At 41.7% G+C, this 16,088-nt stretch overlaps 2 protein-coding genes across 7 annotated transcripts in view; one reads left to right on the top strand and one right to left on the bottom strand.

The window, feature by feature from the left end:
• Positions 1 to 16,088, top strand: part of RAMP1 (receptor activity modifying protein 1) — a 547,734-nt gene that overhangs the window by 93,568 nt on the left and 438,078 nt on the right. The window lies entirely within an intron of this gene.
• Positions 1 to 16,088, bottom strand: part of HDAC4 (histone deacetylase 4) — a 192,592-nt gene that overhangs the window by 25,720 nt on the left and 150,784 nt on the right. For all 6 annotated transcript variants that reach the window (XM_063116011.1, XM_063116008.1, XM_063116010.1 and 3 more), the window contains 3 exons: positions 11,655 to 11,742; positions 9,390 to 9,509; positions 6,475 to 6,572 (listed from right to left, as the gene is read on the bottom strand). In XM_063116011.1, coding sequence (XP_062972081.1) covers positions 6,475 to 6,572; positions 9,390 to 9,509; positions 11,655 to 11,742 — 306 coding nt within the window. The remainder of the gene's footprint in view (positions 1 to 6,474; positions 6,573 to 9,389; positions 9,510 to 11,654; positions 11,743 to 16,088) is intronic.

Here is a 16,088-nt window from a genome sequence, read left to right as displayed (position 1 = left end):
TTTCACAAGTGTACTGAGCAAAAGAAAACTGGGTAGAGGGTAGATAGAGAGGGCAATCTATTCGTCTCAGGCTTCTTCTGAAAGCAGCAATATTAGTGCCCAGGAGCACTGGGTGTGATTGTGAGAGAGGAATTTTACACAGTGATTTGAACTTACTATTCTGCGATCTGGCTGCAAGCTTCTAGTTTCATAAGAAAATCTAGTTTTATTGGAATGTCGAATTCCATTGAATGTTGAATTACATTCTGCAGCTAGAAAGAACATTTTCTTCCCTATATTTTTCACAGAAGGTAGCTAACTATACATGCAGAATGAAGCCAGGTATGCTAGGAGTTAAAGAAAAAGCATTTCTATATTTGCTTAGCTCAAAAGGATTTCCACTGATTTATCTGAAGACTTCAAAGCGTCTGAATTTGGCATGTAGACAGGTTTGAATTAGAGCTCAGTTCTCCATCCTGAGTTTCCCAAGTTCATAGTGAAACTGCCTGTTGCTTCTGGATTTCATTAGGACCAATTTTCTTATCTTTTCTTCATCTTCTGGTTTGATCCCTTGGAAATGCAATGTGGCATTCAATGGACCAGCATAACAAGGTGCTGCCTTTAAGGCATCCACTGTCTCCTAAGAAAAAAGAGAGTATACAACCCATTCTCTTCACTTTTCTGCCTCTCCAGGGACTGACAATAAATTGAAAACTTCAAAGCCTCTTTTTACATTAAAATCAATAAATGTGGATCAGGAAAAGGGTTTTCAAGGCAGCTGTTTAAGAATCTCAAAGGTCACTGTACAGACTATTATCTTGGGGGGAAATGGGCACAAGATTAAACAAGTTTCCAATGTAACTCCCAGGCTGAAAGTGTATGTATGCTTGCACATGTGCATATACCACTGAAGTTATTTTCTATGTACATGACCTGCAAGCACACAATGTTTTTCTAGTAGAAGACCATTCGTGCATTCAGGCAGGTGCCTGTTTGTGTCTCACTGGGGTTGGAGGGGGTGGGCGCAGGTTGGGGATGTTGGCTTGGTCAGCAGTGATGGTCATGAACTTGTTGAGCTTCTGAGGCTGACCTTTGCCTCCCCTGAAGCTGGCACATTGCAGTGGTGCAGGAGTTGAGGGTTAGCCAAAGCAGATGATGAGTGAATGAAATCTTCATTGCTAAAAGCAATAAGCCATAAGAATTTGATATAATTAGAGCAAAATGAAATACAAGTAGTAGGAGGAGCTAAAATAAACACAATAACATAGTGAATTTAAAATACAGTAAAAATAGCAAACAAAGTTATGAGAGTATTAAAATGCAAGATATATTAGCATGAATCAAGAGCTCCCCAATGGGGTACTAGATCAACACATATAAAGGAAGACAAAATTGATATGCGGAAAGAAACATCTCCAGCTCCCCATTAAGATACTTCTGAATGATTTTGATGCCTAGGTCTTAACTTATTTGCAGCCAAGGCAAATTTTGCAAACAGAGCAGTGAGTGCAAAGTAGAAGATAGGGAATAATTTCCTCTGCTTTGCTTTTGATCCACTTAAGAGGGTGGAGGCCTGCATCTGGTCTCGGTACTTAGTGAAACTTTGCATGCGAATGCTGAAGAGTGGCAGAGGATTTGCAAGTGGCAGTGGCTGCAGCAGCAGCAAACAGCAGCTGGGGGGTGGGGGGGCAAGAGAGGCATTGCCATCACCAGAGAGTAAGCCTGTCAATGGGGAAACACTTCCTATATAAAAATATTCGAATTGCTATTTTGCTCCAGGGAGGGGGAGAGTAAGAAAGAGGAGTTTCGGAAATCTGATAACGAGTATAAGAAGGAGCCCATCAAAACGAAACTAGGAAAACCAAATCACCAGGTTTGCTGTCTGTATGGAAGTGCTAGCTTCTTTTAACTGGACTCAACATGATCAAGTATTTTGGTGTTTTAGCTCAAAAGTGACTAGTTCCTACAACGTTAGTAATGCTTCGATAAAATGGAATAGAAACCATGTTGATCTGGGCTTAAGTTGGTATCACAAAGGGCAGACATTAGGGCAGTGAGAGCCCCTTTCTTAGGGCAGCATCTCACCCCTCCACGTCATAGGGGACCTTTAGCGGGGAGAAAAAGGTTGTGAACCCTAACAATAATTACGGAAATTCTATAGTTTCACCATGATAGACTTCGTGAATCAAAACCAGATCTTTTCTAAATATCTAAAAGGGTAAATATTAAACAATTCCATACAAAATAGAAAAGTATAAATTAGGCAAAGAATGAGTACATAAGAGCCAGGGTGTGTACAAAAGTAAGTGAACCCTGGTTGCATCAGTTCAATTAAAGGGAATAATTAGAATCTGATGTTTAAGCAATCAGGTAGTTTCAGGGTGAATTTGGGAGGTTCCACCCTATAAAAGGATCCGAAAATTTGTGAGTTTGGTGTTCACTATATAGTTGTGTGGAAACACATCATGTGATGAACAAAGACATTTCTGAGGATCTCAGAAAAGCAGTTATTGCTGCTCATCGGGCTAGAAAGTGTTACAAAACCATTTCTAAAGATTTAGGGCTCCATCAATCCAGTCAGACAGATAGTTTACAAATGGAGAAGATCCAAGACCACAGTCACTCCACCCAGGAGTGTTCATCCTACCAAAAACTCTCCAAGAACAAACCGACACATCATCCAGGAAGTAGAAACAACCCCAGAGTAAAATCCAAGGATCTGCAGGCCACTCTCACCTTGGCTAACCACGACTCAATGATCAGAAAAAGACTGAACAAAAATGGTGTTCATTGAAGGATAGCCAGGAGAAAACCACTAAACAAAACACTGAGTTCAAACAGGAGAACCTCATTTTTGTGAACCGCCCAGAGAGCTTCGGCTTTTGGGTGGTATAAAAATGTAATAAATAAATAAATAAATAAAACCCTAACTGTGAAGCACAGTGGTGGGGATGTGATGGTTTGGGCCTGCTTTGCTGCCTCAGGACCTGGACAGCTTGCCATCATTGACTCAACCATGAATTCTGCAGCGTATCACAAGATTCTACAAGAGAATGTCAGGCCATCCGTCTGTGTTCTGAACCTGAACCGAAAGTGGGTTATGCAACAAGACAATGATCCTAAACATATGAGCAGATCTACCAAAGAATGGCTGCGGAGGAAGAAATCCCGTGTTTTAGAATTCCCACATGCACTCCAAATTCATGATCATGTCGATTTGGGGTTGGGTGGGATTAAGTCGTCCCCCACCCTCATTTCAATGCTAAAATCCCCCATTGCATGGCCATGGTCCTGAATAGGGAGAGGATGTGGTTACCCAGAAGTAAGTCAATCATGCCTACAGGCATCGCTATGCTAGGAAGAGGAACAGGCTACAAGGAGCAACCTAGGATTTTAACTGTTAAAGAAAATAATAAAACCCTCAGTAAGTAACTCCAAAGATCTGGCATAGATCTGGCAACACTGGTGCTTCACAAGGCAAGGCTGCAAAGGTCCCTGGAATATGTGGTGGGAGCAGGTGGGCGAACGAAGGGAGAAACCAACCATGGCAAGCCCGTGAGTGCCCTAACAGGCCGTCTGTAGCAGCATGGCTTAGCCAGTGATTAACCAACCTACCATGGCTTTGTTTCAGCGTGGCTTATTGTGACGGGCGAAGTGGCCCACTATCGCTCCGTCTGACCTACTTCTTAGGATTGAGGATAAAACTGGGTTGAGGGGGACAATCCTTGGAGAAAGTACAGGGTAAAAATGTAATCTCTACCTACAAAGCGGAAAGTACGTGTGTTTACCCACTTCCACATATGGTGCTGCCTTAATGCTGTTCACCCAGAGAGGTCTTTGCGTACATAGATCAGAAAAAAATTCTAAAAACATGGATTTTGGGGTTTTAAGTATTTTTAAAGAATTTAATAAAAAAAAAACCAGGGTTTGCACCTATAATTCCCAGCATGCCTTGGGTGGAACTCCCAGCATGCCTTGGGTGGGAGGCCAGACTTACTGGCCTTTGGCGGCCATTGTGATTCCTAAGCTCAGTCTCAAGCAGTGAACCCAATTTCACATAAAAGGAAACAACCCACATAAATGGGCTGCATCCATTTGCGGTGCCCCCTCCCACCTGCCATGTGTGGTTTTAAAATCATAACTGGATACAACAGAATGTCTTTGAGGGGCTGAACTCTGGACATGGTCAAAGGCACCCTGTCCTGATATCGGTTTTCTCAGAAACTGAGGGACACACATGCGCAGCCTTCACCCTTAAGAGGGAGGGAAGGAAGGAGGAAAGGGAAGCACTCAACGCATGCCCAGAAACAGGCTTGACGAAGGGGGGGCAAGTGCCCAGCCCAGTCCCAGCTCTTCAGTACAGGCTCCTGATGGAGCACTTCGTGGGTGAGAAGTGTGGGCTGAGGCAGTCCCAGCAGGAATTGGCCAGAGTTGTGGGTGTCCACTCACAGCCGCTTACCTCCCCATTGGGAGCAGAAGGGAAGGAGGTTGCAGCTCTGGGCAAAAGGCATGCTGGGAGCTGTAGTTTTTGTTTTCTGTGGGGACAAGAAAAATCAACTTTAAGACGGTCCTGGCCAGGCGTTGGCGGGGGGGCGGGGAGAGATTGAGAGAGAGAGAGGAACTAATTTAATTTGTTTTAAAGTTACCTCCCAGGCCTACCTTGCAGGGTTGTTGTGAGGATAAGAGAGGGGGGGAATGAATTTAATTTGTTTAAAGTTTAACTCACAGGCCTAGCACCGGCCGGCTACTTTAAGATGGTGGATCCGCTTCCCTACTATATGTTATTCAGATATCTGGGCAATGTCGGGTATATTTTGAAAACGTATTTTTAGGTTTGCTTCTTCTTTAACTGGTGGAAAGGGTGTTGTGCATCCTGATTGCTTTTGAAGTTTAGACGGCTGCTCCGGCCAAGGCATGATGGGAGGTGTAGGCTTTTTAGGTAAAACAAAAAATGTGGTTTATCACAAAGCTCTAATTTAAAATACAGTTCTTATTAACACAATTTCCCATTTATTCTAACAAAAAAGTTTACTAACTCAAACAAACTAAAAAAACCAACCAACCTAAAGATGAATAAGTTGCATTGAAATTTATTTTATACCAAATAAATGGTATAAAATTATTCATGGGCATATCAGCTAGTAAATGAATAAGTAACAGACACATCTCTGAGGACAGAGAACAGAAAGGCACGCTTTGCACTTTTCTCTTCCCATCACAATGATGGGTGTTTTTGCTAGTTTAAAATAATTAACTCTTTCTCCCTGATCTGTAACAGTTCTTTGGGGAAGGCATCTACTGGATGCTTGTGTAATAATGGATTGGTGTCGAAGGGAATGGCTGGACTTGCATATTTAGTGTTGCATATTTAGTGTTGCATATTTCTTCATTGAACTTGTCTGTTTTAAGATTAGCATGACGCCCACCACCATCTGACAGCAGGCACAGATCTGCAGTATTCAGATTGAATGAAGTTATAGCTCAGAGGTGGGCAATACTTCTGAACATGGCATCTGTACATATACTTCATGAAAAACACTTTCCTAAAACGGTCCATATCAGGTGAAAGGTTCCAAGTGCCATCTGGCACAGTAATGGCACAGTACGCAGGAATCTAAAATGTTTGCCCATTTACCTTGTTGTGCTCACATCAAAGTGTACTAGAATAGCAACTAAACGTAATTCAGAACGACAACATAAATTCCATGGATACCAATATAAGTAAAGGTTGCTCGTCTCAGTATCTCTAGAGTGATCCTATAGATTAGGACCTTCCATTCAAAGAACTGAAGACACCTAGATTATGTAGTCTACTTAACTCATGGAGACTTGAATGCTCTTTGTTAGAGACCATAGTTAAAATTTGAATGAAGGCATTGTGCGTTCCAGACTGTGCTATGTATTGCAATTTCCCTTTGAAGAGATTTGAAGGAATACATTTAGGATTATGATACTGAGACCTGTCCCCACCCCTGGTTTAAGGAAGAAAAGGAATCAGGAGCATACAGTAATGAAGAAGCAAACAAAAGAGATAGCTCTGTCCTAGAGAAATGCGGGGATAAACTGAAGGAGTTGGAGATTACTAGTAGGAAAGGCATAAATCTTGGTCACATGATTCCTGTCTTTCCTGGGTGGTAGGGAGAAATAACCCATTGCTGGGTGCCTCCTCACCAAACTGGGAAAAGATTTTTTTGTACAAAGCTGTGCACAACAACAATTTCACTGAATTTAACCAATATATTCCAAGTGCCAGAAAGGAGCCAATTCTTAATATAGCATGAATGGATAAATTTGAGATGCAGAGTTTATTAATGCTTTGTTTAAATGTCCATCTTTCAATACTTCACCAGTACACTGTCATTTGCAAAAGCTAGGGAGTTTACTTTATTTTTCTTTGCCTTGGAACAAGATACTCAAAGACAGAAGACAAAAAAAGGCGCATGTCTAATTTAGACTGAAATAACTTCAGGAAAAGCCCAAAGATGTGAAAATTACCTGAAAGCAGTCAAGTATTCTGTGTCTCCCATTGGTGGATCAAGACCACCAGTAAATGCCATATTAACATTGAATCCAGCACCCGGTCCAATGCCAACCTAAGAAATACAGAATGAAAGAAAAGAATGTAATAGGTTACATTTCCAGAGAATATTGTCACGTATGGAATTACCCATATTTCCAAAGCAGCATTCCCAAATGACCTCACGGATCTACAATTCCATATGTAACAACACATTAATTTCTACAGAGAAGGTTTTGTATCTCCTTTTAAAAAATCCAGCTTCCTGTCCCATCAGAACAGTGTAAACAGGATATAAATAAATAATAAATCCCTAAGTACATTAACAGTGCAATCTTTTAAATGTCTAATCAGAAGTAAGCTCCATTTAGTTTAATAGGACTTACTCCTGGAAAGTGTATATAAGATTACAGGCTAAGAGAAACAATTATTTTCAGGCTTGTAGCTTTAAAGCAGGGGTGTCAACTTGCAGTCCTCCAGGTGTTTTGGCCTACAACTGCCATCATAGGCAGCACAGCTAATAGGGGCCAAAACATCTGGAGGACCACAAGTTGCTCAGCCCTGTTTTTTAAAGGGTCAGTTAGAAATGAAATACATTTCCCAACAGTTGAAGGTTTTGCTAGCATTAAGCAGCAGTTGACACAGAACAACACCTGATTACTGGGGTCTGGTGGCCTATTCTGTTTTGCAAAAATGTTTTCTTCGAGTTCTGTTACTGCCCTCTCTCCTAGGACACATGTTCTCCTTATAGATTCAGTGAGCTCAGGATAAACGCTGCTGGTCTTGGACAGAAGCCTCTAGTTGAGATTATTTGTGGTAAAGAAATACCATCTCATAATCAATTCAAAACAGCACATTAAAAAGTAGCACATATCAGTAGAAAACCTTGGCTCTCATTCAACCTCCAAATAAAAATATGAATAAAGAAATCTACCTTAACAGCTGTTATTCACTAACTGAATATGACAGATTCACGCCTTGCAACAGAGTTTTCAGCCTTCCCCTGCCTAGGTCGTTATAACTTTGCATGGTCTAAGATATTATAGTACCATGAATTTTCTCAAAATGTCAGTCAATCCCTGGCTGCATATCCTGATGCTGCTTATATTTAGTTGCATTTTTCTTACAGAATGTCCCTAATTTCAACGTGCACAGGTAGCACACAGAAGGTTAAAAACTCCAAACCTGCAACGGAACTTACTGACTTCCTTAGGGAAGAAAAATCATCTAGATAGGGAGTGGGGAGATTGTATGCCCCATGAAAGCTAAGTGGTAACCTCACTACGCCTTTAAATCCACTGTCATTGTAGCCTAAAGTATAACAATTAAGGCTTATTCCCTCTCGGGTGCTTTCACGGCATATGCATTTTGCAGGTAATGCAGAGTATTGTTGTTGTTAATTGCAGAATAATTCCCAACTCTAGTACTAACAGATTGTACTCTGGTCCAACCGATAAGCAAGTCTTCAGTAACACTGAAGAATGAAGCTTGAGTTTATGTATCATTTGGACGGATTAAACTCTGAGGGACAGCAATACAGTGGTATACTGTGAAGGATGAAGAATGGCATTAACAAGACCAGGTACAATTTTCATCAAGCACAAGTGGTGGCCTTTTCTCAGGGAAGATTTATATAGAATAAACCATTAGGCAGGGACCTTCTACCTTGGAATGCAAGACAGACTGCATTACACACAAGTTTGGGTGGGGGAGAACTTATTGTTTCACATTTCAAAAATATGCAAGTTTCAGTCTCAACTGTTACCAGGTACACATCCACATGAATAAAGTCAGCACACTAACTGAGAGATGACAGATACTGCCAATAGCAATTCATGTGATCACAACAACTGGAAATGCACCTCTCCAATCACACAGATTACTGCTGGTTGTATCAGTGATTGCTCAGGTCATGATACCGTTCTCAATGCAATTTGTGACCCAGGATGCCCAGGACGACTCCTTGGTGTAAATAAAAGGCAATGAATGTAAACCAGCTCTCATTGCTATGCAGGTATGTACAGTCTGCTCTGCTAAAGTCTCAAATGATCAGTGTTTGACCTTTTATGTCTTCCCTAAAGACCATTTATATTTTTCCCTGCCCATGCATTCTTAATTGGTGGGGAAACAGTTTCTGCAAAATTCTAATATTATTTTCTATCTAAAACATATAAATGAGCAAGGTTATATAGCAAGAGCCAATTCTGCCCAAATTTTATTTTTGCTTAGTGCAGAGTTTATTTCAAAAGCCCTACCTTTATAGGAATTGTTTATTTACTCCACAACTTAAACAATGCAATGTGTAACAATGTCCATGATTCCAGAGTACCATAGCAAAGAATGCAACCGTTGCCTTAATCATCACTACTAGCTCCAATTCATAGCTTTTATCAGCAAATGCACAGAGACAGGATAGCAAGGACGGCTACTATGACTAACAAAGCCAGACTTGCAGAGACTGGATTGTTAAACTGTTGAAGATTCACTTTCAACAGAAATAATGTATATAGCCTATGTGTTGTTGGGAGAATTCTCCTATTACAAGCTTAAGAAAGTAGGGGGTGCCCTCTGCTGGTGGGAAAAAGGAACGTTGATATCAAGCATCAGCTTTTGTTTTGAGAAAAACCTACCATAGTTCATCATCATCATCATGAAATACCACCTTTCCCTACCCAATATATCAGCTACATTTGAGGGTGCAGGAAGTGAAAGATGATTATAAAGGACTAAAGACCAGAACACTTGCATTTCAAAATGGTAGAAATCAATTCTCTTCCCACCCTCCTGACTGTACTGAAACTCCTGGTGTTTTATTGCTTGAACAACTTCTAAGATTGTGAGATAATTATTACCGCAAATGTTGCAAATACACAGTTATCAATATGGTTATTACCTCATCAGGAGCTCCACTGCCTGGGAAGAAGTTTCCATCATCATAGCGATGTAGTGAAATATAAAGAACATTAGGATCATTGTAGAAAGCCTGCTGAGTACCATTTCCATGGTGTACATCCTTCAGGGATAGAGATTATATTATATGAGAAGGATTATTACATGAGTGGCTGTTTACATTACATTGCAACTGCAATACTACAACACCTTTCTCAGGCTCATGCTGAAAATTCTGTGCGGGGAGAGGCTTGGCTACGAAAGTAGGGCTGCCCAATTTCATTTCAGTGACACCAATATATGGGTAACTGCTTAAAGCCACAGACCTAAGGAATTTTTCACAATTGAGCCAAATTAACTGAATACACTTTTGTAGCTCACTCTGCTTACTTGTGAAAGGAGCTATATACCGAACAGGGACTCCTTTTCAACAAGCATTGAAAGAGAAAATATAAAAGAGGAGCTGGCATATAAGCATTTCTGAAAAGAAAGAAATGCCCTACATATTCACTATCATCATCTTCATCATCAGTAATCAGAAGTACTCCTTCCTTCTAATGATAACACTAAGCCCCCTTCACGTGTGACTCGCAGGATGTCTGCAGGACGAAAGCCTATGCACATAGAAATCTATATGCATGGGCTTTTCCCCCTGTAGATATCCTTGCCTAATGCACTGACTTGGGAGCAGGGACAAGGCCTTGCTGCCCATTGATCACAAGAGTAACCCTTTGCCCAAATATTGCATGAAAAGAGCTTGTACCTCTGAGAAAAGAAAGTTAGGACTATTAGGTCCTAAGCCGGGGGGGGGGGGGGAGAGTTAATGCTAACCACTTCTCTGACTCAAGAGGTCAGGCCAACCCCGTATTCCCCCAGCTGGAGAGGGGTCCCCTTCCAGTTCTTGGTGATGGCTACAGCATGGCCCAAACAATAAGGCCTGACAAAGGAGCCAACTTGAAGAACAGAAAGAATACAGAAAGAAATCTGATGGACAAGACAACGTTGAGAAACAGGTAGCCAAGGGATCCCTGACCTGACGAGAGGTGCACGGTGCAAATGTCACCACTCCCCTACCCCCAGACTGTGCTTTGTTTGACCACCATCTTCCTACTAACTAGACAGGTGTGAGATGATGTCCAATTCTTTTCCTGTACAGTGGTAGGGCAGTAGGGAAGAAAGAAAGAGACTAAAGCTGTCCCAAATCCCAGAGTGGGAAGCTAAGCAAAGCCCCCATGTACAGATCTCTACCAGAGGATGCTGCCTCAACCACCTACTGAAGACCGCTTCTGCAGAAGCAAAGGCATAAATCCTATAGTGCAGGGGTGAACAACACGCAGCCCCCATTCCACTCAAAATATTATTGGGGGGAAGGGGGGGGAGGTGATTTCCTGCAACCGCTATGAGGTTGCAGGAAATTATGAGAACAAAATTTGCTTTTCTTCGTCCAAACCATTCATTGTTGTTGCCACTGTTGCAGCAAGAGTGCACCCCATGCAGGCCCTTGGACCACCACCACCTGAAGTTGCCACCCATTATAGTGCCTCATAAAGGATAGGCAGCAAGACCCACGTTGCAAATGTCTTTGATAACGCAGCAGTTGCTGCACTTAGAATCATAGAATAGCAGAGTTGGAAGGGGCCTACAAGGCCATCGAGTCCAACCCCCTGCTCAATGCAGGAATCCACCCCAAAGCATCCCTGACAGATTGAGGGCATATGCAGCAGGACTTGCCCGGGCAGCAAAACTAGTAGCTTGGTAAGCCAAGTCCACTCAATGCCTGATCTCCCTGATAATGGTGGTAACTGCAGAATGGGTGGGAACTTTTCCCAGCCCATGGGCCACATTCCCTCATAGCTAACCCTCTGGGGTCCACATGTCAGTAGTGGGTGGGACCAAAGCATACACTCATCTACACCCATTCCTGCCCATCTACACCTGCCCACAAGCACACCCCCACAACACAGCAATTAGGAGGGTTTTTTCACACCTAATTGCCAAGGGAGTGGGGGGGGGGAGGGGGAGAGAGATTGCAGACCTTCCTTAATGGCTAAAGGAGTAACAAACAATGAACTGATGGTCAGCATAGTTGCCTAATGTGTTAAGTCCACAGTACCCCTACAGGACAAAATTGGCCAGCTCATATACATTAATTGCAGATTAATATATTGGGATTCTGTGGTTGCAGTTTTGCTGACACATAGTTCTTTCATTTTGTACATGTACTTGGGGGTAGGGGTGGTGTTTCTAAAACAAAAACTGTTTCACTCACCCAGTCCACTATAAGGATTTTGTTCACATTCAATCTCTGTTGGAGAAGCTTGGCTGAAATTGCCACAGAATTAAAATAGCAAAAACCCCTGAAAGATAATGGAATATCATAGATGCATAGGTGGAAAATATACCTCTAAACATTTTTCAAAAAACAAAAATATTTTATAAACTGTCTTTGCTGCTGCTCCAAAACGCGGAAATAGCTTTCAGTCAGATTATGTCAATAATTGTGACGGTGGCAGAATGAGCTATTTATTGCACAAACTGTTAATTAGGTCTGTGCTGAATGTTCTCCTTTTTCAACATTCAGCTCAAAAGAACTGCTTTCAGGGTGGTGGTGGTGGGGTTGTATCTTGAAAAAACTCAGAGAGAATGCCTGACTCTTCTTAATATTGTTTACCTCTATTTGTTTCCCCAAATGCTGTTGCTTTGGCACCCTTTTCTTACTATTAGAAAAATCCTTCCCAATCAAGAATCACTTAGTGAACACCATGATGTCATAGCACACAGATTTGTCTACATTCTGTTGCCACTAAGGACTCACAAAGCCTATTCAGAGTGGGAGCAACGCTTGCAGAATAATTAAAATATTTCATTTTGACAAAACAGCAAAAATATTGCTAAAATAACAGTGGGAGCATTATTTTGCAGAAACTACACATACATGTTACAACATTTCTAACCTGTATGCAATATATCTGTACAGGCAAAAACGATACATATTTAAAAAATGATCATGGCAAAAATTGTCAGAAGGAATAAAATGTACATAAGATACGAATATATGTTAAAAGGTTGACTTTAGCAATGCAAGAGCTTTTGGACCCTCTTTTGTCAGCCATCTCTATCACCTATCATATATTCATACTGTTCCTCCTGCCTTCACACTAACCCTTGCCAAGAATTGCAAATCTTCCATAAACTCCATTAGTTAGTTGATCGTAATGCCTGCAAATCAAACAGCTTTGCAAAAAAAGTGGAATACGTAGCAATATCTTAACAATTTGAGTGCAAAAGCAACATTACCTAGGTGCAATATTTGCACAATGTTGGTGAAATGCTGAATCATTTTTGCTGAAGAAACTACAGCAACTCAATTAGAGTATAGCAATTACAATGTAGATAAGGATTAAAACGTGTGCATGAGATGACCCCTGCTGATGTGGAGAAATGTCTTAGGGCGCAATGCTATGCGTGTTTAGACAGGAACAGTCCTATAACTCCCAGCATTCCTGAGACAGCATGGCTGCCTAGTGCATGCTGGGAGGTGTAGGACTTTTTTTAATGTATAAACATGTATATGAGTAACCCCAATGAGTAGTATCCAATGTTAGTTTTATCTAGAGTACATCCATTGAGGTGAATGGGAATGAAATTAGGCTTGACTAACTGAAGTCTCATTCATTTCAATGGGGCTAATGGGGTTTTGGATCTGTAAATAGAGACATCACACCTCAGTACCAACATCGTAGTCGACATCGAAGTGGGGGTGGTAGGTGGGTAGTGTGAAAGAACAGACGGCCACTTGAAGAACAACAGTTACAGGTAAGCAACCTACATTTCTTCTTCGTGGTCTCTGTGCATCACATGCATGGGTGATGGATAAGCCAGCTTACCAGAGGTGGGTAGGTGCATGACGGAGCACATGGCCAAGGTTGCAGTCCTCTTGAGCTTGAACATCAAGTTTATTGTGCAAAATAAACATTGCAGCTCCACAGAATTGTGGTAGTATTAGGATTCCACATCTGAAGAGTGTCAGCATAGGAACACCCTGTGTCAAGTGCTCCCTAATTGGATCTGAAAGTCCAAGTCCAACGATCTCATGGGCCAGTTTGATCATATGTATGCCCAAGGATGAAAATCTCTGAGAAGACACTTGGGACCCCTTCTTTGGTCCTCCATTGAATGCAAAGAGCCACTGCAATTTACAGAATGTTTCGGTTCCAGCCTTATAAAAAGCAAGGGCTTAACTAAGCCCAAAGCATGCAAAGTTGGCTCTTGCAAAGAAGAAGGTGATGGGAAAATTTGGCAGGACAATGTCCTCGTTCAGATGGAAGTCAGGAACCTTTGGGAGGAAAGCCACCTCCAGACGGGAACAGTCTTGTCTCCATAAAACAGGGAGGATCAGTATGCAGGGCACACAACTCACTCTATCTCCATGCCATTGTGATGGTAAAGAGAAAGGTGACCTTCCACGAAAGAAGGCGGAAATCCATGGTCTTGAAGGGCTCGAACAGCTTCATAGTCAGAGCATTAAGAACAACTGACAAGCTCCATGGAGGAACCAGGACTCTTATTGGGGGCGCAAGATTTCTAAGCTCTCTCAAGGACTGTCAAGCAGTTGGATGAGTAAATCTCGAAAATCCCTGAAATGGTCGATGATTAGCCAAGACAGCGGCTACGAAGACTCTAACTGAAGAGAGTTCAAATCTTCTTTGAAACAGTGAGTGGCAAAAGGTAAGGACGCTCACCCACTGAACCCGAATAGGGTTAAAGTTATTAGCTTTGTCCCAAACTTTGGCAATGGGGACAGGTCTCTACTACATGAGCCTTCCTGACACAAAAAAGACAGGGTGAATGTCCATCAGCCGGGGTGGTGGTGGGTGGTGGGTGGTAATTTGCTGCTGCAACAAACACACTTGCAGAAGAGCGCTTTTCATGCCACGCCACAGCTATCAAAGACTGCGAAATGACAAAAAAACCTAACTACAATATTTTTTTTAAAAAAAATATTTAGACAGAAGAAACAACAAAAGATTAGATAGAAAAGACAGAAAGAATGTGATAAGCTGGCTCAGCAAGACTAGCAACCTGCAAGGCGGTCAAAGGAGAACTGAGAAGCTGGTTGGGAGCCCACTAAGGAAATGTGCAGTAGGATGTGTGTGTAGCCCCCACCCCCAGGGGGGGGGTGTTGGTGGGGTCCTGCCAAATTGATCCTCAGCTATAAAAGTTTCCTGAATTGAGGCTCTGCACCTGTGTGTATGTGCTGCCCCTTACGCCTGGAACGCTCTTCCAGAACATTTGAGAACTACAACTTCAATCGCAGCTTTTAAAGCTCAACTAAAAACTTTTCTTTTTCCTAAAGCTTTTAAAACTTGATGTTGTGCAGACTTTATACTGTTAGTTTTACCCTACCCTGTGCCTGCTTACCCTACCCTGTGCCTGTTTGCATTCTCTTCCCCTCCTTATTGTTTTACTATGATTTTATTAGATTGTAAGCCTATGCGGCAGAGTCTTGCTATTTACTGTTTTACTCTGTACAGCACCATGTACATTGATGGTGCTATATAAATAAATAAATAATAATAATAATAATAATAATAATAATAATAATAATAATAATAATGATGATGTATGATGCACAGAGACCACAAAGAACACATATTTACACACACAATCTTATTTTATAATACACACAGCCACAAGTATCAGGTTTGCTTACTAGTTAAAGCTTTTATTTGTCCTTCCTAGTAATCCCCCCACTTCCCCAGATCCTCTGACATCTTCAGAGAACTTTGGGGAAAAGCAGAGATTTCTCTTGTATGTGCCAGAGTACAGAGAAAGTAAGAAAAAGTATGAAATACTTCAAATTACTGTGCAAGAGAGAAAGAGAGGAAATTCCATCTCCCTCTCAATTCCGCTGACATATGCAGAGAGGTGGTATCTTGTCTTACTTACCCAGAGTCTTAAATAAGAATCAACAAGAATCTCTCCTGTACTGCTTTCAAGCAAGTGTGAAGAATCTCCACCTCTCTTCCAAGTCCTATGCGTTTGTCAGAGGAAGAGGAAGACTGGGTCCACACAACACAGTTTGTTGTTGCTGTTGTTGATGTTGTTGTTGAACTGTGGGTTATTGTTTTGTCTGCAGTGCATTTTCTTCAGAGTGGGTTATCATGTTGTCTGACACAGCATTGCTTGTTAACCATGCAGTGTGGCCTGTTAATCACTCTGAACAACCCAACAACAAACCATGGGTTTTCAAGAAAAAACGCTGCATGGTTAACAAGCCTCCCTGCAGAAAACATGCTGCATTCAGACAACACGATAACCCACCCTGCAAAAAATGCACTGTGTTCAGACAACACATTAACCCACCCTGCGGAAAACGCACTGTGTTCAGACAAAATAGCGCATGGTGGGTTAGCGTGTTCTGTGAACCCAGACGAAGAGTCTTCACTCGCATGGAGGTTTGAAGAAGGGAGGAAATAACTGGGGTGGGGGGGAGGGTTCTCTACTCTTTCTTACTTATTATTAGGCAGCCTAAAAATAACTTTAAATAAATAAAACTAAATAAAGTGAGACAGGGCTGCCTCTCCCTATTACACTTCTGACAAGCACAGAGAATTTGGAAGAATTCTTCTCACTAGTGATGCAGTTTGAAGAATAAACTCCTGGTGTTTATTCCCTTTTCCAAACTGCCATGCTTTTGAAA

The sequence above is a fragment of the Elgaria multicarinata genome, chromosome 2, assembly GCF_023053635.1.
Source record: "Elgaria multicarinata webbii isolate HBS135686 ecotype San Diego chromosome 2, rElgMul1.1.pri, whole genome shotgun sequence".
NCBI lineage: Eukaryota > Metazoa > Chordata > Lepidosauria > Squamata > Anguidae > Elgaria > Elgaria multicarinata.
The sequence above is the reverse complement of the archived record's forward strand: the minus strand, read 5'-3'. Positions and strand labels throughout refer to the sequence as shown.